The 15110-nt window shown below is 31.6% G+C and overlaps 1 protein-coding gene across 1 annotated transcript; it reads right to left on the bottom strand.

Moving 5' to 3' along the window:
* Positions 1 to 588: 588 nt before the first annotated feature.
* Positions 589 to 4951, bottom strand: LOC126702596 (protein SAR DEFICIENT 1). Its single transcript, XM_050401337.1, has 7 exons — positions 4728 to 4951; positions 4488 to 4563; positions 3362 to 3905; positions 1740 to 1900; positions 1469 to 1654; positions 1254 to 1350; positions 589 to 1044 (listed from the first exon to the last, which is right to left on the bottom strand). Exons 1-7 carry the CDS (start codon positions 4814 to 4816, stop codon positions 797 to 799), a joined length of 1401 nt encoding a protein of 466 aa, XP_050257294.1. The 5' UTR covers positions 4817 to 4951; the 3' UTR covers positions 589 to 796.
* Between the last annotated feature and the right edge of the window lie 10159 nt (positions 4952 to 15110).

Below are 15110 nucleotides of genomic sequence, written 5' to 3' on the forward strand. Positions count from 1 at the left end.
TAAATAAAACTAAGTCAAACCCAAGCCCATTAAGTTATGCCCAACAAGACATAAATTTTTTATATACTACTGTACATTTTATCCCCCATATTCCATATAATAAAACTTTTGCAATTATATTCACTCACTCCTTTAATAGAATCTTTACTCAATACGGGTGGAGATAACATCTTGGAAGACTCAAATTGAGGTGTCCATATAATATAGATACCACTTAACCCAAAAGTTTAAGTCAATGGATTTAATCCAAATTATTTTACATTAACCCATTAACTCTTATCATTGTTATCTAATGTGAGATTTCATTACTTAATAATAACAAACCACTATTCCAACACTCGGGGAGCAATGATAGTATTACTATTTAAAACACTAAGTCGAACCCAAGCCCATTACTTTAGTAGCATCTCCTCCTTTTTTTTACTTTAAAAGGGACTAGCTCGGCCCAAATCTGGACTGACCTTGAAAGTTCTGCTGGACCGGCCTTATGAGCTGACACAAAGAAACCCACGGTCCATGGCCACCACATTCCAATGGGCTTGAAACAAAGTTAATAAGAAATTTGAAAATATGAAATGGGACCCAACATAATTGTGAAATTGCTTTCTTTGCAATCAATCTGTTACATTGATTATGAATTTAATAACCCAAACTGCACATAATTATTTTTTCTAAAAAAAAAAAAACACTTTCAAACCACGTAAATTTTCAGCACTAATGCCCTAACACTAACTCCTTGGGTGGCATTGGCTGCATTGCCTATATACACCTGACAATGATTCACCTTCAATTCCCACTAATTCCCACTGAGGAATGACCTTGGAGCTGAAGGTGTTAATTCACCGTCCGATGATGACTCTGTAATGGTATAGTTGATTCCAATATTACTACTGGGCATGCTTACATATGTCAAGTCAATGCATCCAGCCTGATCACTATTCAATTCGTACCCCATATCAATAGCTCTATCAACAATGTATCCATGTTGCTGAAATGGCTTCACCATCGTCAGTTGATGATTGGGATATTGCTCCATCATTTCCCCTATAATTTTCAAGTACATGTTACTAATGTCAAACACAATAATTATGTTTAGATAAACTGCATTGAACCGGCTTGGATCCAATACTCTTGTGCACTAAATCCGTTGAGATGCAAACATATCTCAAATGTTTGATGGGTCTAATGCACATGAGCACCAAATCTAATCGTTGCACACGCTACATAACTTTGCAAAAATAATTTATAACTACCTTGTGTTAGTAAGGCAGTCTCATTCAAACTTGCATCCACCTCTTCTAAGGAACTCCAGTTCATATATGCTTCCCTCACTAATCTCTCAATGTAGGTCTGGAAATGCCAAAAACAGCACCCACATTAGTGAAACACAAATATTTATTACTTACAATTTTTGCACAAAAATATATGTTTACTATAAAAGAAAAGGGTTAGCAAATTGTAGTCATACCCTATCAATACTGCTTAGGTCCCTATCTTGGCCATCAATCACAGCCTTCACAACTTGGCATATTGGATTTAACATGACCAAATGATTATTTCCCCGGAAAACGTACTGTTTGTTGCCCAAAACGCAAGTCCTAGCATGCTTTATCGTGGCTTCCCACATTTTGTCAGACATTCCGACACCTAAAATCTGTTTGCAAAATTATTTCTAATTATTTGGAAGCTGGAAGATATATATTGTGATGAACTTGAAATGAAAAATTGAAATTACATACCTTTCGAAGTAATTGAGGATTCGCAATAGACAACTTCAAGAAGTCTTGTACAGTTTTTATGCCCTCAGATTTCAACTTGTTATGGAAAGCTCCATCTTTTCCGATCTTCTCTAGGCGCCAAACATCGTCATCCAACATTGGTGGATGATGTTTTTTGTACACTACATAAGAGAATAAAATTTAATCAGTAAATGTATTTCTTTTTTCTTTTTCTTTTTTTTTTTTTGGGGGGGTGCTTTGATGCTTTGACGTACTCAAAAATTGTTTTGATAAAAATGAAGAAAAGGTATTAAAAAATTCAAAATTCACCACTCTAATTTTATAATACAAAAGTTTTTTACTTAATCAAAAAGAGAGAATTTAATGAGGGTAAAAAATTTAATGGTCTCATGTGAATATAAGATAAGATTTGCTGCAATCTGATTGACAGAGAGTCTCTGAATCCATTGACCTAAGTCCACGGCCGGCAAAACGCGTAGAAAAAATTTAAATTAGAAGAAAAATAAAAATAAAATTAGAGAAACAAAAAAGACAAACCACAAATCAGATGGTAGGGATCCACATGTGGGGTTTTGAATAAGTGGCTCAAATGTCCCAACTTGCAGTTGGGACCATATGTTATCTTTTCCCAAATTATATTTTACTAGTAGAGGGAAACTATTAGCTGTTTGCTGACTTAAAAGTATTTCATTTGGTTTGGTGAGAGAGAGTGAAATGGAAATTCACAATCAAGTGCAAGATAAACATGATTTTTTTTTTTTTGATATAATTTATTGTAATTGAAGCAATATTATTTTAATTAAATCTAACACTAATATTATTTTTATTATTATACTAATTACAACTAGTCATATAAATAGTTATGGAAAAAAAAAATTTGTGATTCTAAACTTTATATATATATATATATATATGTGTGTGTGTGTGAAAGGAAGAAAAAAGTTGTCTATCTTTTTTCCAAGTGTGGGCCTTGATAACACCGGCCACTTCAATAAAGCAAATGAATGAAATCGTAAGACTAACAAGGCTATCACACACAAAACATAAAGTAGTGAAATATGGTTTAAATGTTTATTAATGGAACATGTCTCCATCTCCTATAACGCTTTGGAAGAGTCAGGAAATAGAACAAAAAAGGGCCAGCAATATTCTCAGTATTGGACCAAATTAATAGGTTTGGTGGTGGTTTGATCATCACTATGGGTTTGACTCATGATCCAGATTCGTCTCTCCCCCCCCCCCCCCCCCCCCCCTTTTCATTTGTGTCTCTATGATTGGTATCTACCTTAATTAAATAAAATGAATAAATTTTATGTGTACAACAAGTTCATGAAAATAATAATGATAAATCAAACAAGTTGATGTAGTGCTCAAGCTCTAATAGGTAAGCTAAGGTAAATATTTTTGCAATTATACTATTTTTTTTATGAATATTTTTGCAATTATACTAAGGTCATTATTGTGATGAATATTTTATTATCCCTTTTGAAATATAATAAATAATTTTGCCACTTAGACTTATACTATATACTAAACTCTAATCAATTTTAATGAAAATAAAAAATTTAATTATACTATGGATTTTATCATTTATATGTCATTACTATAAGCTAGATACTTACATTCTCCACGATGATCTTTGACAACAAAAGGTTCAGTCATGGCTTCACAAATTCTAACATCTCCATTGCTTCCTGGAACCACTCTTACGCCAACCCTAAATTTTCGGCTTCGAATCCAGCTTGAATTGTCAGTAAATTCTATATCTCCAATTGGTGCAAAACCATCCCTCATGGTGACATTTAACTCTCCGGTAAGCAATGGCCGCCTTCCGGTTCTCTCCTTCACAATGTTGTTGTTGAATTCTTCACTAGTCCAAGTTTCCCTATCCCCCTGAGGGAAGTCTCCATCAACAACAACAATTTCAATCTTGATTGGTTGAGGGAGAATTATTGGAACATTTGGATTAGCATTGTCTACCACAAATATTTGAAGTGGATTGTTGTCAAAACTTCCAATCTTGCTTCCGGTGAATACGGGGAGTGAAAGCTTGTTACTGAACTTTAGTTTCAAGCTTGATGGCTCTAGAGCTTGAATTCGCAATGAAGGGGACCTTAGCAAGGAGCGTGTGTTGCGTCCTAGAACATGCTCCACCTCTTCCTTCACCTAAGAACATCAAGTGAATTTTCATAAATAACTACACAAAAAGAACTAAATTTGATGGGTAAAATTCAATACTTTCTAGAGTACACTGACATTATATATATATATATATATATACTATATTCTCATATGAATGATAAGTTTCATTAATTATATTCATAATGAAATTAAACAACTTATATGAGAGAAAATAGTACTGTATCATTGTAGTTCAAGAATAGTGAATAATACACCAAGTTGAGCACCATATTCCCTCATCAATACAACATATTGATTACGGTTTATAGTTTAAAATACACCAAGTTGCTTGTTCACTTGAACAATGAATAAACAACTAGAACACATCCACTTACTTAAGAAATACATAAATTACTTTCTAATACTTTAATTACGGCCAACATATTAAGTTTCCAACTTATGATCCACCATCCGTCTCATTCAAGTTGCACCTGTTGGCCTCATGGACTGGAACATCCATGATTAATCATATATACACATATATAAACTCGTTATTGTGGAGCATATGTAAGTGTATATATAAGGATGATTTATATATTAGTATAAGAATAGATAAGCATAACATACCACTCTTCTAAGCAAAGGTTCCAATGCTGAGAAAAGATTCTGTAGTGAATTCACCATAACCACTTCTCCAATAACTCTGTCAAGATCGAGAAGATGAAATAAGAAGCTATACTCTAATATATACCTAGTGCAATTTAAGAAAGCATCTTCTAAACAAAAACAAGAATAAAACTTCTAAGAATCAATAAAGAAACTATATTAAAAAAAAAAAAACATAAAACTCTAAGTCTAAACACTTACGAAGCAAAAGAAGGTCTAGATTTCATCTTTTTCTCCGGTGGCTGATCTTCATTTGATTCAGATTCATTAAAATATCTTTTGGCCGCCATTTTTTTCTCCAAATTTAAATCCAAGAATCAGAGTGAAAGAGATAAGAGAAACGTCGGAGGTTGTAAAAAAAAAGTTCAATTTCAAGAATCAAAGAGAGAGAGATGCTAAAGGTAGGAATTGGAGGGTTAGGGAAGACAATATGTTAGCTTGTATATATATATCTAAAAGGTTTAGAGCAAAAATGGAATTAGGAATAAACAAATAATAAAAAAGAAGTTTCTAGGAATGATAGAGGAAACAGCTGGGTAAGGAGACACGCGGTGACCTAGGCTGATGTAACGACTTTGACGTCAACTTCCCTTTCCTTTATGAAGTCAACCTGTCTCTCTCTTTCTCTCTCTGAAAGCTTTTGGTTTTGTGCAATGTGGACCAATGAATGTATAAAAATCACACGGCTTAGATTAAAGGGTATGTAACACTTAAACTGATCGAACCAATAGATCCTTAATCTGGTCAAAGTACTTCATTTCTCGGAAGGATCTGATTAGATATTCCATGGTAGGGACACCCTCGATCAAGAGTTGGGTCCCAAAACTCTACCAACCAACTCTTTATGTCTCGTTCCTGCCGGTGAAATTTTTGTTGCTCGTATCATTATTTTCTAGGAAAATTCTAAGGTACTCGGAACAAATGGGGTTTTTTTCTCTCATATTTATAATAGATTTTTAATGAGTTGATTTTATTATTATGAATGTAAGAGAAATGTGTATCATCCTCCATACTTTAAAAGTACCTGAAAATTACTCTATGAATCATATTAATTCGTGCTCTTAGAACAATTATTAATAAATTTTTTTTTTTAAAAAAAATTATACTACTTTTATGAGAAATTGAAAAAACTGTCAAATTATTAATTTTTTTTTCCATTTTTTCATAAAAAAAAAAAAAAAAAACTTTCTAAAATGGTTTACTAATAAAAGCCCTTTGAGTATTCGTTAACATTTCTCTTACATTATTATCGGAATTTTTATACTTCATATACACAGAAAAAAAAATTTGTCACTTGTTGATATGAAAAAATTGTTAGTAATAAATAAAAATGTAATGTCAAATGTGGATCCATAAAAGAATTAGCAAAAGTTTGCTAGCTTAACAATTAAATGTGAAAAGCTTATCAATTTTTTTGAGCATGTAGCATTATTCTAACATCATTATTGGGTTATGATTATCCTCTCATCATCACTTCTTTTTTTATTTTAGATTTTTTTTCTAGAAGATAGAGATGAATCAAAACATCTCCTTCTTTGTTAATATTGAATTATTCTCCGATGTAACTTTAAATAATGTTATACTACTTAATAACTTTTTATTGAAGTAATAAATTGAAAATCTCACCGTTAGATTACATGTTCTTTATGTTCTTAACATGCATGCCAAATTTTATGTCAATCAAACTTTGTTTACTATTTAATCTATAAACTCATCTTTAATGCATAATTTTAAACTATAAAAACTTGAACTTTACACATTTGATTGATCAAAAAGTTAGTGACCCTTGATTGTTTTGAAATTTTGCAAGCATAAAAAATGTACGAAAATAATGTAATCTAATGGTGAATTTTGTCAAAATTTACTTTCAATAAAAAGATATTGAGTTGTATAATATTGCTTAAAATTAAACACACGAAGTTTTTTTTTTTTTTTGTTATACAAGATAGAAATTCTACTCTTGCATAATCTAAGTGTATATATGTGTGAAACTTCCTCCTAGAGACTTGAACCTGGACCCTTGCCCCTCACACCCCACAAACACTTATACTTATGAAGTGACCATCACACCAAGAGTGTATAGTGGTCACGCGAAGTTACAATGGTCACGCAAAGTTTTTTTAACTTGTACTCTATTTTATTTATCATTACTAGAATTGTAATACCAAATCACGCAACTGTTTTTTTTTCTTTTTTAAGTAAACCTAGGAATGCAACTTGCTTTATGGACTCTACTATTCCACTAATAATTCCCTATGAATAATGCAACTGATGTAATATTTTTCACAACATTTGGAATAATAAGTTTTTTGATTTTCATATAGAACACCATTGATACCACTTTATCATTTACAATTAATTAATACCATGTTTTCTCAACCGTCACAAAAATAAATTTAAAAGTACATGTGTAGTACAAAGAAAAAAGATGACCTATCAACAAAAAATGATGAAAAGGAATAAAATTAATTATATAAATAAAAATAAGAACCTTTGTGTAGTTAATGTAGAGAGATTTTTTAGATTTAAAAAGAGGGTCATCCCATTGACCATTACGTATCTCATTCATACAGATGATATTAAAAGAATGTTTTATGTGATGATAATAATAATAACTAATCATTATTCCATACTATGTACAGAAAAATTTACAGAAAATATAATTATACAACACAAGTAAACCATAAACTATTTAGAAACATCAAACGTAATTTAATCAAAATTAGTTTGGTTAATTTCGATTATTTTATTCTTAAAAAATAGTTCTAATTGGTTAATTTTATATTATAATAATGATGTTGAAAAATATGGATTTCACTTTCTTTCTTTTTTTTGCTAATAAATATGGATTTCATTACTTGGTTATGTAACTACTATTTGTTATTGGTTAGTTGCATTATTAGTTTATATTCTGTTATGTAGTTACATCCTTCTATTATTATCAGTTACAACCACTTTAGCATGTGTATGATAAATGTAGGTCATTATAAATACATAAGTTATAATGCAACTTGTTGCATTGTATCTCATTCTTCTTAGTGAAATAAACTATCCCTCCATTTCTACCCAATATAGTGTTTTTCGTTTCTCATCTTTCTTTGTTTGGAGTTATCAGTTTCTACTTCAAGCCTATTTGCATAATTCACTTTCTATCATAATAAGCATCCAAGATCTTGACATGGCTTCCTCTTCTACTATCTAGTTCTACTGCAACTAGTTATTATCCCTCAGCAAACCTTACTCAACAATGCCTATCTTCCTTCTATCAAAAGTATCAAACCTAATATCTCTTAAACTTGATCACGCCAAATACATCCTTTGTAAAAATCATATTACTTCCATTTTAGAAGTTTTTCCAATTAAACATCATTAATAAATCATAGCAATGTCCAAACATATTTTCGAGAAATAAAATTGATGATGAAACTCCACACGAAGATCCATTATACCAACAATGGATGGTTAGAGTCTTAGAGACCAAGCCCTCCTCACACTTTTAAATGCATCATTACGTTGTGAACCAGGTTGAAAATTGAAATTACTAAATGTAAAGAGAGTCAATTCAAGGTAATTAACCTCCTGAACTTGATTGAGAATAAGAGATTTTTTTTTTGTTAACTTAATTCTCATTAATGTCTTCCACGTACATAAATAGTCAAAAATGAAATAACCTCATCATGATATAATTCTTGTCTAATGAAGTATGATTTTTTAGGTTTTTGCAACCACCTTTTCATAGTTGTAAATGATATCTAAGATTATTATTATATATATTTTTTTAAGTATCTATGTTTATATATATAATTTCCTAAAATACCTATGTGCATTTTTTTTTTTTTTTTCATTCTACTTATAAATAATCAAATGACATGGTGGGGGAACGAGGATCTAAAGCAGTAATAAAGTGGGCAAGGTTGTTTTCAAGGAGGGGAGTTTCATGAGGAGTCTTTGGAGAAGAACTATTTTTCTAATAAAGGAGTTGGGGATATCGTCGTTGAGAAAAATACCGAGGATTGAGGACTCCATATTAACCTTGGATGTTTAAGAATCAAGCGTGCAGGGAGCATGGTGCAATCCCAAGGGAGACAAAGGTAACTTGATATAAAACAAGGAAGAGAAGAAAAAGGAAGGACAAGGCAGCCATCCCCTCCACATTAAATACACCACAACCACTTAGCTAGTCGCATTAACGGAGAAATGACCCTGAATAGTGTCCCATACAACTCATATTCTGGTGTAAGAACCTTCTAGCAAGGCCTTGATGAGACAATTGTTAGGAGAGTTTAATCATAGCCCTCCAGATGTAAGATCCAGATGCGTTCTTGTTAAGTTATATAAAGTCAAGAAGCGTCTGGATCAATGGGGAGGTGAGATTTTGGTTTAAGAAAAAAAGGAGAGAGAACAAAACCGGTCATTGTACCTTTTTCCTCGGACAAAACCCGAGGACAAACACTTAGTCAGTTCTCAATCTATTTAGTTAATTGTCAAGCTACATGATTGTCATCTTTTGTTACAAAATTGGGTATTTCACATTGACCTTATATCCCATCTCTAAAAATTTATTGTGCGAGTAGCATAGTTTCTTTCTTTTGTTTTTCTGCCCGCCACAGACATATTTGGATATCAAATCTTTAGATTAGCCTTTTTAACTTCAGACTTTAATGATTATATATTGATTACTTTTATTTATATACTTTACTTGTATGAAATATATACTGATAATCTTTTTAAATCAAGCAACTTAAGCATAAAAAAACTTAGACTAATTCTAACACCACACGCGAAACAAAGCTTAGACTAATTCTAAAAACACACTCACACACGAAACCAAGCTCAAGAAAAAAAAAATTATAACTTGTATTTACATTCATATATTGCCTCTATGGTCTCTACCAAACTCTGGTGAAAAGGAAATGTCTCAGACATATGCAACATAAAGGAAGATTGATAACATTACATCAACATTGCCTAAATCTGCCTGGAGATAATTATTCTTATTATTATTTTTTAAAGAAAAGTAAAAGCAGAATGAAGGAGGAGGGAAGGAGGGGGGAAGGAAGAAAGAAAAGAAGAAGAAAAATATCATGCTATATTTAAGTAGACCGCAGGTCAACTCCTTGTACTGTTTACAAATTTTTCTACAATAACCCATACCTATTAGATGAAAAATGGTCTGAAAGTCATTTGCCCCAATGAATCTACATTTCGAAGTAATTTCGTTGCATATTCTTCACAAAAATAGGCTATTACTCGTCCACCATGCATATATAACCTCTAAAATATATCAGAATAATTCCTACACGGTTAGCAGTCATAGCATCAGTAATATCTCTGTTGCTCGACTTCAACGCATGTGCCTTATCATGATGTTCATGTGTGGAATAGAATAAATAAACGACTGGTTCAAATGAAAGCAACAGAAAAAGCAAGAGCTCAGACATATCATTGGTCCACTTTCTTTGGATGTTTGTTGAAGGCTTTCTCAGGCATGGTGGGTCACTCCTATGTTCTTTGCGCTGTTGGGATCCCAAATCCTCATATTATTACCCCGCGTTCTTGGTGACCATCTTTACATTCTGATTGGACTTAAAGAGAGAATCAAAAGTACATAAACCTTTATTCACCATTGTTTGACTGAATATTATACTAAGGTTCATAATATTGTAATAATGGAATAGTACTATATAGTAGATACGCGGTGCAGAAGCATGGGTAAAAGTCAATTGCACTAGGGTGAAGGGAAACTTCCAAGCAGTGGCAGGGCAGGATCTAACTTGAGAGGGGCAAAAATTACATTTGACAAGGATATTTATACACATGCAAGCGAACATATACATATAGTATTTGAGATCAATTTACAAAATAACAATTCACTCGTGTGTACGCTAAGCCATATTTAAATGCAAGAAAATTCCCAATAAAATAACATATTCATTATATTATATTTTTCTGTTTTGGAATTTATTTACATGAATAATCCTTTTAAAATTTTAATTATAAAAAAAGTTATAACTCTACTTATGAATTGAAAGATTTTTATTTGTTAGATAGACATATTATTTTTGTAAAGCTATATGTTATAGGGCTATTTATTTTAGCTTAACATGCAAACTTATTTTTGAAAAGCCATCCTATTTATTAACCATTTATTTATACTACAATACAAGAAATGCATTTAAAAAGTTACCAAAGAAAGAGAGTAGAAAAATCAAACAATATGGGGTTATAAGTTAGACACGCATCAAGGTATTTGTTTGTTTGGATTTTTTATTATTTAATAATAGAATTGGATTATGTTAATATAGGATGGGCTTATATTTTAAGATGGCAAAAGTGGGCTATGCTCCCAATCATCTCATGCAAGCAACTGATTGTTTGTTTACAGTTTTATAACTTTTCTTTAGTAATAGTTCTATCTTTTTATCTCAAATGCATCAAGGCAAGTTAAGTAAATATTAACAGTTTTTTTTGGGTGGGGCCGGGGGGGCAAGTGCCCCCTCTCGACCCCCCCTGGCTTCGCCCCTACTTCCAAGGTTGAATACCCATAAGGACTCTTGTATTTTTCATTAAACAATTTTGATCAAACTACATGGTTACTTCCTATACCTTAGTATACTTTAATGATTCATGTCCCTGAAGTTTCTTAAGACTTTAGAGTTTTGTAGCTTAATTACACGAGAGTGAAGTGAAACTTCCAAGGTTGAATACCCATAAGGGCTCTTGTATTTTTCATTAAACAATTTTGATCAAACTACATGGTTACTTCCTATACTTTAGTATACTTTAATGATTCATTATTGATTTTAATCCCTGAAGTTTCTTAAGACTTAAAGTCTTATAGCTTAATTGATTTTTTTTTTTTTTTTCTATCAAAGAAGTCTAGGGTTCATATCCCCTCTCCCATGACTATTGAATTAAAAACAATAATAATCTTGAAGTTTAAATTATTTATTGTTTTTGGCCCCTAACAAACTTGCAAGTTGTTGCTGCTTTTTAATTTCTAAAAGACATAAAATAATCAACTTTAGTCCCTAACGAAATTAAAATATTTATTTTGAGTCTTGAATTAACATATTTAATGGAGTGATAACGTGTCAGTTTTTAGTTTGGTCATATAATATAAAGGACTAAAAGTTATCATTTTAAACTTTAAATATATTTTTTTATTTTTTTGAAATCAACTTCAAAGATTTCAAATTGTTCAAACTTTAGGAACCAATTTTCCAACATGGTTTTAAAAATAAAGAAAAAATGAAATTTATTGCTAATTTTTGGTATTAAACTCTAATTTATGATAGAGTAATGTTAGAAATGTATATTTTTGGATTAATTCTTTTAAATTCATTTCTGGATTCTAGATTATGTTTTTTTTTTTTTTTTAACACTATTTAATTTGTTTGGAATTTCTATTTAGTGCAATTTGTTTAGCACTTTGAAATTATTATGTTGTCAAAATATAACATAACCCAAAAAAAAAAAAAAAAAAACCCTAAAATTAATTAGTCAACTTAACATAAATTACCATGAATCGGAAAAGAAAATCGTGAAATATATGTATTAATTGAAACATGGGGCCATTCTATCTTCTTTTCTCCACCAAAAAAAAAAAAAAAATTGAAACATGGGGTAATAGAAGTTTCAAAATTTAAAAATTAGAATTGCAGTTAACTATAATTTGTTTAAAACAATTCACTATTTTTTTTTTTTAATATGAATTCACTATGTTTTTTCTAAGGAAAAATATCTCAGTATATATTAAGGCACACATCAATCCATTCTTTTTCTTCCATTTTTGAGAAACGTCAATCGATTCATTAGTGATTGGCATTTAAATACAGTGACAGATGATCTGGTAAACGCTAAACTAATCGTAAAGAGTCCAAAGACCCAGTCCGTAGTACTAGTCCTACTCAAGATTATTATTCTCGTCTTGATTGATTAGTGATGGAGCCTTAGCCCCAATTCTAGTAGTCAAATTAACAAACCTTTGTCTTTATGATTTACCGACTTAATGTAGAAAAGGCACGAGGGTGAAACCAATTTTTAACACAAGTTGAACAAGGATTTTAAGAATGACCAAAATAATTTCTTTTTTACTGATTTCAATTTTCTTGAATTTTGTGTAAGAGTTTCAGAAAGTGGGATATCAACATTGGAGGTTAACAATACTTATCATCGACATTTACTTATAATTATTTGTATTTTATATTTTTAGAATGCCAAATATTATATAGGTTCATAGAAGAAAAAAACTAGTCTATCAATAAACTAAATGATTGCCATTTTTTTTTAATTAACATAGTTACATATTTTTAAAAATTACTTGTTTAATTGTACATTTTTTTATGTTTTTAACATATATGTCAAATTCTTGTCAATCTAATTTTATTTTCTATTTGATCTATAAACTTATTTTTTATGCATGATTTAAAACTACAAAAACTTAAAATTTAAATGTTTGATCAATGATAAATCTACTGATCTTTTATCTTTTGAAAAATTTGTAAGCATGAAGGAAATAAAAAGTAAATATTATTTAATAGTAAATTTTTCAAAATTAATATCTTAATAAAAGATATTAAGTGGCATTATAGTAATTTACTACAACCAAATAAAAAGATAGATTTGCTTATTAAGAATCTAAGATCTCTATAGTTCTTCTTCAGCATAAGTAAAATATCATGTCCTAAAGTCAGAGAGATCTGAAGTCTTAGGGTTCTCTTACAAAAGAAAGAGAGTTGTTGAGTTGGTATTTAACAATGTTTCTTAGAGTTGTTAAACAAGAAAAACGATTGAAATATAAAATTAAAAATAAAAATAAAATAAAAATAAAAAAACCTAAAAAATGTACTTAAACTACTGTATCTAAGGTTACGTTTGGTTCGATGTAAATCAAATTCCGAGTGTAAAATGCATGCAAGGGAAAATGAATTCCCATAAGGAAATTAAAATCTGGGCGTTTGGATGTGCAATGGAAAATAGTCCGAAAAAACGATTTCTAGTGTTTGGTAACATTCTGAAAATGTTATTTTCCTACAAATTTTTCACATTTTCTCAGCTTCCAAACAAATTCATAATAGAAAATTGCAAGATATAAACTTTTTAAAGAAACAAAAATCAAAATAAAACCATTAAACTTTCAAACTCGGTCAAACAGAGAGGGAGAGGAAGAAAGAGTGAGAGATTGAGGGAAAGAGAGTGATATATTGAGAGAGGTTAAAATTGGGTCAAAGTTCGATCTGTGTTTGGCGTTGACGACGAGCTTCAGCGGCGACGAGAACGAGATGACAAGGCTCCGATCTGTATTTGGCGATGACTTTTCAATCTGTAAAACTTGATTTGAAGGTATGGGTTGGGTCGAACGAGGGATGGGTCGATAGAGGTAGGTCGGTGAGGATGAGGATAAGGGATGGGTCGGCGGAGGACGAGGACAAGGGATGGGTCAATGAAGTGGCTTGCATGCGACGACGGGGCCGTGTGTCGAGGGGTGGTTCTGGGCATCACCGGCAAGGATGGGTTTGAACAAGGACGGTGATCTGACCGGCGAGGATGTGCTTAGGTTCTTCAGGTGGAGTGTTCTTAAGCTCTCTCTCTCTTCGAGTGTGTATTTTTAGGAGGCACGATCTCGCCGGTGCTAGGGTGCGACGAGACCGGTGTGATCTGGGGTTGGGGGTGGTGGTGCGATTTGGGGTTAGGCGATGGTGCGATCTCTTCTCGCTCTTTCTTTCTCTCTTCTATTTTCCAAGCCTGGAAATAATTTGAAGGTAAAATAAAAGCTAAAATGGTTTTACACTTGATGAGGCTTATTTTTCAATCAACGGGGAATTCAATTTCAGTTTGACCCAATTTTCTGTGCTTACCAAACACATAGAGGGGTGTAAAATGATTTCCTGAAACCCTTTTCAACCAAAACAAACGCACCCTAAGTTTTATCAAATACCTAATGCACACATGATTAGCTTATATAATTTCGTCCAATTCTATACAAGGTGCTATGTTTAATTGCGCCTATGTTGGTTTTTATTCCATCCACTATCCATGTGCACAATAATTCATAAACCTCTATCACAACAGCTCCACCATATAATCTCTAAAATTTCAATACTATGCAGACACGGTTAATTAACAGTTAAAGCATATCATTAAATTATGTTGTTCAACATTCATTCAGCAAAAAAAACAAAAATATTCTGTTGTTCAACACATGTTGCCTTCTCCCAACAAAAAAAACAAAAAAACACATTTTGCCTTATCTATTGATGTTGATGTGTGGATTAAACTTAATAAACTATTGATCGATGCAGATGTAGAAAAAAAAAAAAAAAAAAAAAAATGCTCAGATGTGCAGTAGAATACTATTGGTCTAGGTCCACTTTGTTTGGATTTTTGTTGGGGGCATAGTGGATCACAACTCACAGCTACTTTTGCAGTTTGCACTGTTGGGATCCCAACTCCCCGGGCCCCGCGTTCTTGGCTTGGTGACCATTTACATTCTGAAAGGACTCTTTTAAGTGGGGGTTTGGATCCGCGTTTCCAAACCCACCGTTTGCGTTTTCAGCCGATTCAGTTTTTTCTTTTTTTTTT

Source organism: Quercus robur, chromosome 10, assembly GCF_932294415.1.
Source record: "Quercus robur chromosome 10, dhQueRobu3.1, whole genome shotgun sequence".
Lineage (NCBI taxonomy): Eukaryota > Viridiplantae > Streptophyta > Magnoliopsida > Fagales > Fagaceae > Quercus > Quercus robur.

Excerpts from the sequence above, each read along its gene's own strand:
- LOC126702596 (XM_050401337.1), bottom strand. The coding sequence starts at position 4,816 with ATGGCGGCCAAAAGATATTTTAATGAATCTGAATCAAATGAAGATCAG. Across the intron at positions 1,901-3,361 it reads CAAAGATCATCGTGGAGAAT|TGTACAAAAAACATCATCCA; the intron begins GTAAGTATCTAG and ends TCTCTTATGTAG. Across the intron at positions 1,045-1,253 it reads GACTGCCTTACTAACACAAG|GGGAAATGATGGAGCAATAT; the intron begins GTAGTTATAAAT and ends TGAAAATTATAG.